General features: G+C 56.5%; 1 protein-coding gene across 1 annotated transcript; it reads right to left on the bottom strand.

Moving 5' to 3' along the window:
- Positions 1 to 413: 413 nt before the first annotated feature.
- Positions 414 to 8,778, bottom strand: UXT (ubiquitously expressed prefoldin like chaperone). The gene is made up of 6 exons (XM_090126736.1): positions 8,650 to 8,778; positions 5,360 to 5,441; positions 3,378 to 3,445; positions 1,682 to 1,789; positions 705 to 768; positions 414 to 600 (listed from the first exon to the last, which is right to left on the bottom strand). The coding sequence occupies exons 1-6, from the start codon at positions 8,712 to 8,714 to the stop codon at positions 553 to 555; spliced, it is 435 nt and encodes a 144-aa protein (XP_089982862.1). The 5' UTR covers positions 8,715 to 8,778; the 3' UTR covers positions 414 to 552.
- Positions 8,779 to 13,590: the final 4,812 nt, after the last annotated feature.

The following is a 13,590-nucleotide window of genomic DNA, read 5'->3' as shown; positions in this document are numbered from 1 at the left end:
CCCCTTTTGCCTCACACGGAGGCCACGCCCCCTTGCTATTCCCACCCACAGAGCTCTCAACCAATCACTGTGCTCCCTCTCCTCCCACTGACAGAGCCCTCGACCAATCGCTGTGTGCCCCTCCCATGGACAGAGCCTTCAACCAATCACTGTGCTCACCCCGAGGCCACGCCCCCACTCTTCCCGCCCACAAAGCTCTCAACCAATCACCGCACTCCTTCTGCTGTAGCCCCACCCCTTGTGCATCACACTGAAGTTATGCTCCTGCTTTTCCTACTGACAGATCCCTCAACCAATCACCGTGCTCCTACTCTTCCCGCCTACCGAGGCCCCAACCAATCATTCTGCTCACTCCGAGGCCACGCCCCCCTCCCTCTCCCCCCCCCCCGTTTTTATTCACATTTTCTTCCAGATGTACGTCCACATTACTCCAGATTTATTCCCACTTTAATCCCACTTGTAAAAGAGCAACTTCCGATTCCCCCTTCCCCCAAAGGGTCAGAGGTCACCCCAAGGTCAAAGGCCACCCCAAGGTCAAAGGTCACCCCAAGGTCAGAGTTCACCCGGGGGATCCTGGAAGCCCTGCAGCTCCCGCAGACCCTGCGTGAACAAAGCGTTAATTAAAAAAGCAGTTAACGAAGACGGGGCTCGCTAACGACGGGTTCGTTAATTAGCAGAGGGGTTAATGAGGGGGCGGGGCTTACCTCCAGCACCAGGCGGATGTGGGCGCGGATCTGAGCGCCGTCCCGCGTCAGGGATTCGCTGAGCCTGCGGGAGGGGGCGGGGCTTAGGGGGGGAAGTGGGCGTGGTCTTCTGAAAGGGGGCGTGGTTTAGAGCGATGGGCGTGGCCTGAGTAAGGGGGCGTGGTTTAAGTAGGGGGCGGAGCTTATTGGCGTCCATAGGGCATCATTGGTGGGCGCTGAGCCTATCAGAGGGATATGGCTATCAGAGGGGGCGTGGCTTAGAGAAGGGGCGTGGCCTATCAGAGATCGGCGTGGCCCGAATAAGGAGGCGGGGCTTAAGTAGGGGGCGTGGCTTATTGGCTCCCATAGGGCATCATTGGTGGGAGCTCAGCCTATCAGAGGGGGCGTGCCTGAAACAAGCGGGCGTGGCTAAACTGGTGGGCGTGGCTTAAATAGGGGGCGTGGCTTATTGGTTCCCATAGGGCATCATTGGTGGGAGCTGAGCTTATCAGAACGGGCGTGGCCTATCAGAGGGGGTGTGGCTTTCGAGAAGGGGCGTGGCCTAGCAGAGGTGGGCGTGGCCTGGATAAGGAGGCGTGGCTCAAGGAGGGGGCGTGGCTTGCCGAAGGGGCGGAGCCTATAGGACGAGCAGGGGGTTGTGGGAAACGGGGGGCGTGGCCTAAAATTGTGGGCGTGGCCACACGTGCCTGGCCCCCTCCCTTCAATTTTTCATTGGCCTTCAATGGTGGAGATTGACGGGTGGCTGGAGCCTATTGTGGGGGCGGGGCTTTAGGAAAGGGGGCGTGGCCTAAAGAAAGGAGGGCGTGGCCTTAAGCAAGGGGGCGTGTCTTAAAGCTGGGGGCGTGGTCTGCATCCCTTGGCTCCTCCCATAAAACTTCAATGGTGGGCTTTTATGAGAGCAGGGCTGGGGTCTAAGTATGGGGGCGTGGCCTATTCGGCGGTGGGCGTGGTCAAAACCGGAAGTGGGCGGGGCTTACTTGTCCAGCATCCTGCTGCGACGGTCGAGGTGACGGAGAGCTTCGGGCAACGTCAGCTCTGCATAGAACCCATAACCCAGAGCCACAAAGAGACGTTGGGGGTCCGGCCTGGGGGGGATTTGGGGGTCAATAAAGGGCTTTTGGGGGGGTGCTGGGGGGAATTTGGGGGTCCTTGGGGGAATTTGAGGGGGGTTTGGGGGTCCTGAGGGGATTTATGGGGGACCTGGGGTGGGATTGGGGGCATTTGGGGAGGTTTGGGGGGGATTTGGGGGTCCTGGGGGGATTTACAGGGGACCTGGGGTGGGATTGGGGGTCTTGAGGAGATCTGGCAGTGATTTGGGGGTCACTGAAGGGGTTTTGTGGGAACCCTAGGGGATCTGGGGGCACCTGGGGTGGGATTGGGGGTCTTTGGGTGGAACTGGGGGGGATTTGGGGTGAATAAAGGGCTTTTGGGGGGGAGCTGGGGGGGATTTGGGGGTCCTTGAGGGAATTTGAGGGGGGTTTGGGGGTCCCTGGGGGGATTTCTGGGGGACCTGGGGTGGGATTGGGGGCATGTGGGGAGGTTTGGGGGGGATTTGGGGGTCCTGGGGGGGGATTTATGTGGACTTGGGGTGGGATTGGGGGTCTTTGGGTGATTAGGGGGGAGGTTGGGGGTCCCTAGGGGGGTTTTAGGGGTCCTTGGGGCAATTTGGGGGGACCTGGGGTGGGATTGGGGGTCTTTGGGTGATTAGGGGGGAGGTTGGGGGTCCCTGGGGGGGATTTTAGGGGACCTGGGGTGGGATTGGGGGTCTTGGGGTGGAACTGGGGGGGATTTGGGGGTCACTGAAGGGGTTCTGGGGGACTTGGGGTGGAATATGGGGTCCTTGAGGGAATTTGAGGAGGATTTGGGGGTCCTTCGGGGGAATTTGGGGGGACCTGGGGTGGAACTGGGGGTCCTGCGGAGATTTGGGGGGGATTTGGGTGTCCTGGGGGGGCATTTAAGAGGAACTGGGGTGGGATTTGGTGTCTTGAGGAGATTTGGGGTGGATCTGGGGGGACCTGGGGTGGAACTGGGGGTCCTTGAGGGAATTTGAGGCGGGTTTGGGGGTCCCTGGGGGGATTTCTGGGGGACCTGGGGTGGGATTGGGGGCATTTGGGGAGATTTGGGGGGGATTTGGGGGTCATAGGGGGGCATTTAAGGGGACCTGGGGTGGGATTTGGTGTCTTGAGAAGATGTGGGGTGGATCTGGGGGGACCCGGGGTGGAACTGGGGGTCCTTGAGGGAATTTGAGGGGGGTTTGGGGGTCCCTGGGGGGATTTATGGGGGACCTGGTGTGGGATTGGGGGCATTTGGGGAGGTTTGGGGGGGATTTGGGGGTCCTGGGGGGGGGATTTACATGGACCTGGGGTGGGATTGGGGGTCTTTGGGTGATTGGGGGGGAGGTTGGGGGTCCCTAGGGGGGTTTTAGGGGTCCTTGGGGCAATTTGGGGGGACCTGGGGTGGGATTGGGGGTCTTGGGGTGGAACTGGGGGGGGATTTGGGGGTCACTGAAGGGGTTTTGGGGGACTTGGGGTGGAATATGGGGTCCTTGAGGGAATTTGAGGGGGGTTTGGGGGTCCCTGGGGGGGGATTTGGGGGGACCTGGGGTTGGAACTGGGGGTCCTGGGGAAATTTGGGGGGGATTTGGGGGTCTTATGGGGGGGGGGCATCACTCACACTTCAGCATTGACATAGAAGTTGCAGCCCAGATCCACCTGAGTGCGCAGGGGTGCTGTGGCAGCATCCTAAAATGGGGGGGGGGAGACCCCCCAAAATCACTCTGAGACCCCCCCCCAAAATAAAACCACCCACCCCTCCCCCCCAACAGAACCCCCCCCCCAAAATAAAACTCCTCCGCCCCATAAAAAGACCCCAAACCGCCCCTCAAAATTCAGCCCTCCTGCAAAAATATCCCCGAAGACCCCCAAATTCCCCCCCAAATTCCACCTAAACCCCCAAAGACCCCCCAAAGACCCCCCAAATTACCCCCAAACCCCCAAATCCTCCCAAATCTCCCCCAAATTCGCTCCCAAATCCCCCCTGAGCCCCCCAGAATCCCCCCAAATACACCCCCTAATCCCCCCTAGGACCCCAAAACCCCCCCAAATTCACCCCCAAATTCCTCCCAGAGCCCCCAAAATCCCCCCAATTTCCCCCTTAAGCCCCTAAAGACCCCCAAATTCCTCCCCAATACCCACAAATCTCCCCAGAGCCCCCCAAATTCCCCCCAAATCTCCCCCAAATTCACCCCCCAACCCCCCCAGAACCCCCCAAAATCCCCCCAAAGTCTCCCTAAACTCTCAAATTCCCCCAAAGACCCCCCAAATCCCCCCCAAATTCACCCCCAAATCCCCCCTGAGACCCTCCAAATCCCCCCCAAATTCCCCCTAAACCTCCTAAATCCCCCAAAGGACCCCCAGATCCCCCCAAATTCCCCCCAAATCCCTCCAAAGACCCCCAAAATCCCCCCAAACTCCCCCCAACCCCCCCCAAATCCCCCCTGAGCCCCCCAAAATCCCCCTAAACCTCATAAATCCCCCCAAGGACCCCCAGATCCCCCCTAATTCCCCCCCAAATCCCCCCAAAGACCCCCAAAATCCCCCCAAACTCCCCCCAACCCCCCCAAAATCCCCACTGATCCCCCCAAAATCCCCCTAAACCTCCTAAATCCCCCCAAGGACCCCCAGATCCCCCCAAATTCCCCCCCTAATCCCCCCAAAGACCCCCAAAATCCCCCCAAACTCCCCCCTGAGCCCCCCAAAATCCCCCTAAACCTCATAAATCCCCCCAAGGACCCCCAGATCCCCCCAAATTCCCCCCCAAATCCCCCCAAAGACCCCCCAAATCCCCCCAAACTCCCCCCAACCCCCCCCAAATCCCCCCTGAGCCCCCCAAAATCCCCCTAAACCTCATAAATCCCCCCAAGGACCCCCAGATCCCCCCAAATTCCCCCCCAAATCCCCACAAAGGCCCCCAAAATCCCCCCAACCCCCCCCAAATCCCCCCTGAGCCCCCCAAAATCCCCCTAAACCTCATAAATCCCCCCAAGGACCCCCAGATACCCCCAAATTCCCCCCAAATCCCCCAAAGACCCCCAAAATCCCCCCAAATCCTCACTGATCCCCCCAAAATCCCCCTAAACCTCATAAATCCCCCCAAGGACCCCCAGATCCTCCTAAATTCCCCCCAAATCCCCCCCAAATCCCCCCAAACTCCCCCCAACCCCCCCAAAATCCCCCCTGAGCCCCCCAAATCCCCCTAAACCTCCTAAATCCCCCCAAGGACCCCCAGATCCCCCCAAATTCCCCCCCAAATCCCCCCAAAGACCCCCCAAATCCCCCCAAATCCCCCCCTGAGCCCCCCAAAATCCCCCTAAACCTCCTAAATCCCCCCAAGGACCCCCAGATACCCCCAAATCCCCACAAAGACCCCCAAAATGCCCCCAAACTCCCCCAACCCCCCCCAAATCCCCCCCAAATCCCCTCAAAATCCCCCCAAATTCCTCCTAAACCCCCCAACCAGCTCCCCAAAACCCCCCCAAATTCCACCCCAAAACCCCCCTCCCCAATTCCCCCCAACAACCCCCCCTAAGCCCCACCCCCATCTACTGACCACGCCCACATCCGGGTCAAGCCACGCCCCCTTCCGGCCCCGCCCACCTGGAGGCGGCCAATGGCGGCTCGCAGCTGGAGGACCTGCGCCTGCTGCTCCCACACGGCGTCGCGCTGTTCCTGAACCCGCCTGCAGGGGGCGCTGCGTCAATGCCGGGGAAGGAGGCGGGGCTTCAAACCGGATGGGGGCGGGGCTTAAACCGGATGCTGGGCGATGCCTCAACGCGTAAGGGGCGGGGGGCGGGGCTTAAGGCGAAAGGAGGCGTGGTCAAAATCAATGGGGGCGGGGCCTGATGCTAATAGAGATGGGTTGGTTGTGGGCGGGGCTTCGGCGGCAATGGGCGGGGCTAAGCAAAAGTGGGCGGAGCTTAGTTTTGACATGAGGATTGGCTTGGGGGCGTGGCTAGCTGCAGGTGGGCGTGGCTTCCAAGGATGTGGGCGTGGTCTTCCATTTTGAGGGCGTGGCCTCGACCGATTTGGGCGGTGATTGGACACTGGGGCGGGGGGTTGTGCAGTGGGGGCGGGGCTTACAGTCAGGGGGCGGGGCTTATAGTCAGTTGGTGGGTCCCATTCCAGACCCTATTTGGAACCCCAATGGAATCCTAAATAGGGACCCCGAAGGGACCCCAAATAGGGCAGAAATGGGACCCCAAAGGGACCCCAAAGGGACCCAAATAGGGCAGCAATGGGATCCCAATGGAATCCCAAATAGGGCAGCAATGGGACCCCAATGGGACCCCAAATAGGGCAGCAATGAGATCTCGGAGAGACCCCAAATAGGGACCCCAAAGGGACCCCAAATAGGGACCTGAATGGGATCCCAAAGGGGACCCCAATAGGGACCTAAATGGACCCCAAAGGCACCTCAAATAGGGGCCGCAAATAGGGCACCAATGGGATCCCAAAGAGACCCCAAATAGGGCACGTATGGGATCCCAATGGGACCCCAAATAGGGCAGCAATGGAACCCCAATGGGATCCCAAAGAGACCCCAAATAGGGACCCCAAAGGGACCCCAAATAGGGACCCCAAATAGGGACCTGAATGGGACCCCAGTAAGAACCCAAAAGGGACCCCAAATAGGGCACCAATGGGACCCCAATGGGATCCTAAAGGGAACCCAAAAGGGACCCCAAAGGGACCCCAAATAGGGCATCTATGGGATCCCAGACGAACCCCAAATACGGACCCCAAAGGGACCCCAATAGGACCCCAATGGGAACCCAAAAGGGACCCCAAATAGAGACCTAAATGGGGCCCCAAGGGAACCCCAAAGGGACCCCAAATAGGACCCCAAGTAGGGACCCCAATAGGACCCCAAAGGGGCCCCAAAGAGACCCCAAATAGGGACCCCAAATAGGGGGATCCCTTTGGGGTCCCTATTTGGGGTCTCTTTGGGATCCCATTGGGGTTCCATTGCTGCCCTATTTGGGGTCCCATTGGGATCCCATACGTGCCCTATTTGGGGTCCCATTGGGATCCCATTGGTGCCCTATTTGCGGCCCCTATTTGAGGTGCCTTTGGGGTCCATTTAGGTCCCTATTGGGGTCCCCTTTGGGATCCCATTCAGGTCCCTATTTGGGGTCCCTTTGGGGTCCCTATTTGGGGTCCCATTGCTGCCCTATTTGGGGTCCCTTTGGGGTCCCTATTTGGGGTCTCTCTGGGATCTCATTGCTGCCCTATTTGGGGTCCCATTGGGGTCCCATTGCTGCCCTATTTGGGTCCCTTTGGGGTCCCATTGCTGCCCTATTTGGGGTCCCGTAGGGGTCCCTATTTGGGATTCCATTGGGATCCCATTGCTGCCCTATTTGGGTCCCTTTGGGGTCCCTTTGGGGTCCCATTGCTGCCCTATTTGGGGTCCCATTGCTGCCCTATTTGGGGTCCCATCCAGGTCCCTATTTGGGGTCCCATTGCTGCCCTATTTGGGGTCCCTTCGGGGTCCCTATTTAGGATTCCATTGGGGTTCCATTGCTGCCCTATTTGGGGTCCCTTTGGGGTCCCTATTTGGGGTCCCTTTGGGGTACCTATTTGGGGTCTCTTTGGGATCCCATTGCTGCCCTATTTGGGGTCCCTTTGGGGTCCCTATTTGGGGTCCCATTGGGGTCCATTGCTGCCCTATTTGGGGTCCCTTTGGGGTCCCTATTTAGGATTCCATTGGGGTTCCATTGCTGCCCTATTTGGGGTCCCTTTGGGGTCCCTATTTGGGTCCCTATTTGGGGTCCCATTGCTGCCCTATTTGGGGTCCCTTTGGGGTCCCTATTTGGGATTCCATTGGGGTCCCATTGCTACCCTATTTGGGGTCCCTTTGGGGTCCCTATTTGGGTCCCTTTGGGGTCCCATTGCTGCCCTATTTGGGGTCCCTTTGGGGTCCCATTGCTGCTCTATTTGGGGTCCCTTTGGGGTCCCTATTTGGGATTCCATTGGGATCCCATTGCTGCCCTATTTGGGTCCCTTTGGGTTCCCTATTTGGGGTCCCTTTGGGGTACCTCTATGGGGTCTCTTTGGGATCCCATTGCTGCCCTATTTGGGGTCCCTTTGGGGTCCCTATTTGGGGTCTCTTTGGGATCCCATTGCTGCCCTATTTAGGATCCCTATTTGGGATCCCATTGGGGTCCATTGCTGCCCTATTTGGGGTCCCTTTGGGGTCCCTATTTGGGTCCCTTTGGGGTCCCATTGCTGCCCTATTTGGGGTCCCTTTGGGGTCCCTATTTGGGATTCCATTGGGATCCCATTGCTGCCCTATTTGGGGTCCCTTTGGGGTCCCTATTTGGGATGCCATTGGGATCCCATTGCTGCCCTATTTGGGTCCCTTTGGGGTCTCTATTTGGGGTCCCATTAGGGTCCCATTGCTGCCCTATTTGGAGTCCCTTTGGGGTCCCTATTTGGGTCCCTTTGGGGTCCCATTGCTGCCCTATTTGGAGTCCCATTGGGGTCCCATTGCTGCTCTATTTGGGGTCCCTTTGGGGTCCCTATTTGGGATTCCATTGGGATCCCATTGCTGCCCTATTTGGGTCCCTTTGGGTTCCCTATTTGGGGTCCCTTTGGGGTACCTATTTGGGATTCCATTGGGATCCCATTGCTGCCCTATTTGCGGTCCCTTTGGGGTCCCTATATGGGGTCTCTTTGGGATCCCATTGCTGCCCTATTTGGGGTCCCTTTGGGGTCCCTATTTGGGGTCTCTTTGGGATCCCACTGCTGCCCTATTTGGGTCCCTATGGGGTCCCATTGCTGCCCTATTTGCGGTCCCTTTGGGGTCCCTATTTGGGGTCCCACTGGGGTCCCATTGCCGCTCCATTAGGGAGCGTTGCGGGGTGTCGCGCGTTGATGACGTCACTGACCGCAGGTCCCGACGCAGCACGTCGCTGACGAACGCCTCGTAGCGCTGCGCTTTCCCCGCCGCCATTTTCCCCCCTTTTGCGCGCACTGATGACGTCACCGCTCCGCGTCATCAACGCGCGACGACGCTCCGCCCCCCCCCCCCCCTTTTCCGCTTCCCAGGTCCTGGCAGGGTTATAAAGGAGCGTTTTTCTTTTTAGGGTCCTGCAGCTTTGTGGGGCTTATGGGGCTCCGCCCCCCCCCCCCTAATTTATAGGGTTTTTTGTCCCCTTCTCCAGGCTCTATAGGATCCGTAGGGCCCTTCGAGGCTCTATAGGTTAAACCCCCCCACACCCCTATTCTCCATTCTACAGTGACCCACTATAGGAACTATATAGGGTCCGTAGAACTGCGCCTTATTTCTATGGGTCCGCAGTTGTTCACCCCCCCAACGTCTATAGGGTCACCCCGAAAGATCCCAGCAAAAAAATCCTATAGGGTCCAAACAGCCCTCACACCGTTCTATAGGGTCCATAGGGCCACCCTGCAACCTATAGGGGCCCAATGACCCCACATGGGCTCTATAGGGTCCATAGGAACCCCCCTCCCATCCTATAGGACTCCCCAAAATCTATAGGATCCAAAGAGACCCCCACCATTCTATAGGGTCCATAGGGCCACCCTGAAACCTATAGGGGTCCAATGACCCCACATGGGCTCTATAGGGTCCATAAGTTCCCCCCTCCCATCCTATAGGACCCCCCAAAATCTATAGGGTCCATAGACCCACCCCCAAACCTCTGTGGAATCAAAGCTTCCACATGGGCTCTATAGGGTCCATAAGTTCCCCCCTCCCATCCTATAGGACCCCCCAAAATCTATAGGGTCCGAAGAGCCCCCCACCATTCTATAGAGTCCATAGGGCCACCCTGCAACCTATAGGTGCCCAACACCCCCACCCAAGCTCTATAGGGTCCAAAGTTCCCCCCTCCCATCCTATAGGACCCCCCAAAACCTATAGGGTCCCCACCATTCTATAGGGTCCATAGGGCCACTCGAAAACCTGTAGGGGCCCAATGACCCCACATGGGCTCTATAGGGTCCTATAGGAACCCCCCATCCATCCTATAGGACCCCCCAAAATCGATAGGGTCCATAGACCCACCCCCACACCTATATGGAATCAAAGCTCCCACCCAGGCTCTATAGGGTCCATAGGAACTCTCCCTCCGTCCTATAGGATCCACCAAAATCTATAGGGTCCAAAGAGACCCCCCCACCATTCTATAGGGTTTATAGGGCCACCCCAAAGCCTATAGGGGTCCAGAGACCCCACATGGGCTCTATAGGGTCCATAGGAACCCCCCTCAAATCCTATAGGATCCACCAAAATCTATAGGGTCCAAAGAGACCCCCCCACCATTCTATAGGGTCCATAGGGCCACCCTGCAACCTATAGGTGCCCAACACCCCCACCCAAGCTCTATAGGGTCCAAAGTTCCCCCTTCCCACCCTATAGGACTCCCCAAAACCTATAGGGTCCCCACCATTCTATAGGGTCCATAGGGCCACCCTGAAACCTATAGGAGTCCCACAACCCTACATGGGCTCTATAGGGTCCATAGGAACCCCCCATCCATCCTATAGGACCCCCCAAAATCTATAGGGCCCATAGACCCACCCCCAAACCTATATGGAATCAAAGCTCCCAGCCAGGCTCTATAGGGTCCATAGGTTCCCCTCATCCATCCTATAGGACCCCCAAAATCTATAGGGTCCAAAGAGCCCCCCACCATTCTATAGGGTCCATAGGGCCACCCTGAAACCTATAGGGGCCCAATGCTCCCACCCAGGCTCTATAGGGTCCAAAGTTCCCCCCTCCCACCCTATAGGACTCCCCAAAACCTATAGGGTCCCCACCGTTCTATAGGGTCCATAGGGCCACTCGAAAACCTGTAGGGGCCCAATGGCCCCACATGGGCTCTATAGGGTCCATAGGAACCCCCCATCCATCCTATAGGACCCCCCAAAATCTATAGGGTCCATAGACCCACCCCCAAACCTATATGGAGTCAAAGCTCCCACCCAGGCTCTATAGGGTCCATAGGAACTCTCCCTCCGTCCTATAGGATCCACCAAAATCTATAGGGTCCAAAGAGACCCCCCCACCATTCTATAGGGTCCATAGGGCCACCCCAAAGCCTATAGGGGTCCAGAGACCCCACATGGGCTCTATAGGGTCCATAGGAAACCCCCTCCCATCCTATAGGACCCCTCAAAATCAATAGGGTCCATAGACCCACCCCCAAACCTATATGGGATCAAAGCTCCCACCCAGGCTCTATAGGGTCCACAGGTTCCCCCAGTTCATCCTATAGGACCCCCAAAATCTATAGGGTCCAAAGAACCCCCCACCATTCTATAGGGGCCATAGGGCCACCCCAAAGCCTGTAGGGGTCCAGAGACCCCACATGGGCTCTATAGGGTCCATAGGAACCCCCCCTCAAATCCTATAGGATCCACCAAGATCTATAGGGTCCAAAGAGCCCCCCACCATTCTATAGAGTCCATAGGGCCACCCTGCAACCTATAGGGGCCCAATGCTCCCACCCAGGCTCTATAGGGTCCAAAGTTCCCCCCTCCCATCCTATAGGAACCCCAAAATCTATAGGGTGGCTCTGTGACGTCATAATAGGTATTGTGACGTCATAATGGGCTCTGTGACGTCACAGTGGGGCTTTGTGACGTCATAATGGGCTCTGTGACGTCATAATAGGTATTGTGATGTCATAATGGGCTCTGTGACGTCATTAATAGGCATTGTGGCGTCACAATGGGGCTTTGTGACGTCATAATGGGCTCTGTGACGTCACAATGGGGCTGTGTGACGTCACAATGGGGCGCTGTGATGTCATAATGGGCATTGTGACGTCAGAATGGAGCTCTGTGACGTCACAGTGGGGCTGTGTGATGTCATAATGAGGCCCTGTGACGTCATAATGGGGCTCTGTGATGTCATAATGACGCTTTGTGACATCACAATGGGCTCTGTGACGTCATAATGGGGCTCTGTGACGTCATAATGGGGCTTTGTGATGTCGTAACGGGGCTTTGTGACGTCATAATCGGCTCTGTGACGTCATAATCGGCTCTGTGACGTCATAATAGGTATTGTGACATCATAATGGAGCTCTGTGACGTCACAATGGGCTCTGTGATGTCATAATAGGTATTGTGATGTCATGACGGGCATTGTGACATCGTAACGGGGCTTTGTGACGTCATAATGGGGCTCTATGACGTCATAACGGGGCTTTGTGATGTCATAATGGGCTCTGTGACGTCATTAATAGGCTTTGTGATGTCACAATGGGGCTCTGTGGCGTCATAATGGGGCTTTGTGATGTCATAATGGGCATTGTGACGTCATAATGGGGCTGCGTGACATCAGAATGAGGCAGTGTGACGTCATAATGGGCATTGTGACGTCATAATGGGGCTCTGTGACGTCATAACGGGCCGTTGTGACGTCATAATGGGACTCTGTGACGTAATAATAGGTATTGTGACGTCATAATGGGACTCTGTGACGTCACAATGGGCTCCGTGGTGACATAATGGCCGTTGTGACGTCATAATGGTCTCAGTGACATCACAATGAGGCAGTGTGACGTCATAATGGGGCTCTATGACGTCACAACGGGGCCCTATGACGTCATAATAGGTATTGTGACATCACAATGGGGCTCTGTGACGTCATAACGGGCTCTGTGATGTCATAATGGGCTCTGTGACGTCATAACTGGGATCTGTGACGTCATAACGGGGCTTTTTGATGTCAGAATGGGCTCTGTGATGTCATTAATAGGCATTGTGACGTCATAATGGGACTTTGTGACGTCATAATGGGCTCTGTGATGTCACAATGGGGCTGTGTGACGTCACAATGGGGCGCTGTGATGTCATAATGGGCATTGTGACGTCAGAATCGATCTCTGTGACGTCACAGTGGGGCTGTGTGACGTCATAATGAGGCCCTGTGACGTCATAATGGGGCTCTGTGATGTCATAATGACGCTTTGTGACATCACAATGGGCTCTGTGACGTCATAATGGGGCTTTGTGACGTCGTAACGGAACTTTGTGACGTCATAATGGGCTCTGTGACGTCATAATAGGTATTGTGACATCACAATGGGGCTCTGTGACGTCACAATGGGCTCTGTGATGTCATAATAGGTATTGTGATGTCACAATGGGGCTCTGTGATGTCATGACGGGCATTGTGACATCATAACGGGGCTTTGTGACGTCATAATGGGGCTCTATGACGTCATAACGGGGCTTTGTGATGTCATAATGGGCTCTGTGACGTCATTAATAGGCTTTGTGATGTCACAATGGGGCTCTGTGGCGTCATAATGGGGCTTTGTGATGTCATAATGGGCATTGTGATGTCATAATGGGGCTGCGTGACATCAGAATGAGGCAGTGTGACGTCATAATAGGCATTGTGACGTCATAATGGGACTCTGTGACATCACAATGGGCTCCGTGATGACATAATGGCCGTTGTGACGTCATAATGGAGCTCTGTGACGTCACAATGAGGCAGTGTGTCGTCATAATGGGGCTCTGTGACGTCATAACGGGGCCCTATGACGTCATAATAGGGATTGTGACATCACAATGGGCTCTGTGACATCATAATGGGCTCTGTGACGTCACAATGGGGCTTTGTGACGTCATAATGGAGCTCTGTGATGTCACAGTAGGTATTGTGACTTCACAATGGAGCTCTACGACGTCACAATGGGGCTGTATGACGTCACAATGGGGCTCTGTGACGTCACAATGGGGCTCTGTGACGTCACAATGGCCGCTCCAGCCCCCCCTCCCAACCCCCCCCCCCAATTCCATAGGGTCCGTCGCTCAGCAGCAGCGCTTTATTGCCGGGGGGGGCG

Source organism: Phasianus colchicus, chromosome 29 (genome assembly GCF_987193195.1).
Source record: "Phasianus colchicus chromosome 29, bPhaCol1.hap1.1, whole genome shotgun sequence".
NCBI lineage: Eukaryota > Metazoa > Chordata > Aves > Galliformes > Phasianidae > Phasianus > Phasianus colchicus.
This window is presented reverse-complemented; position numbering and strand designations above follow the sequence as displayed.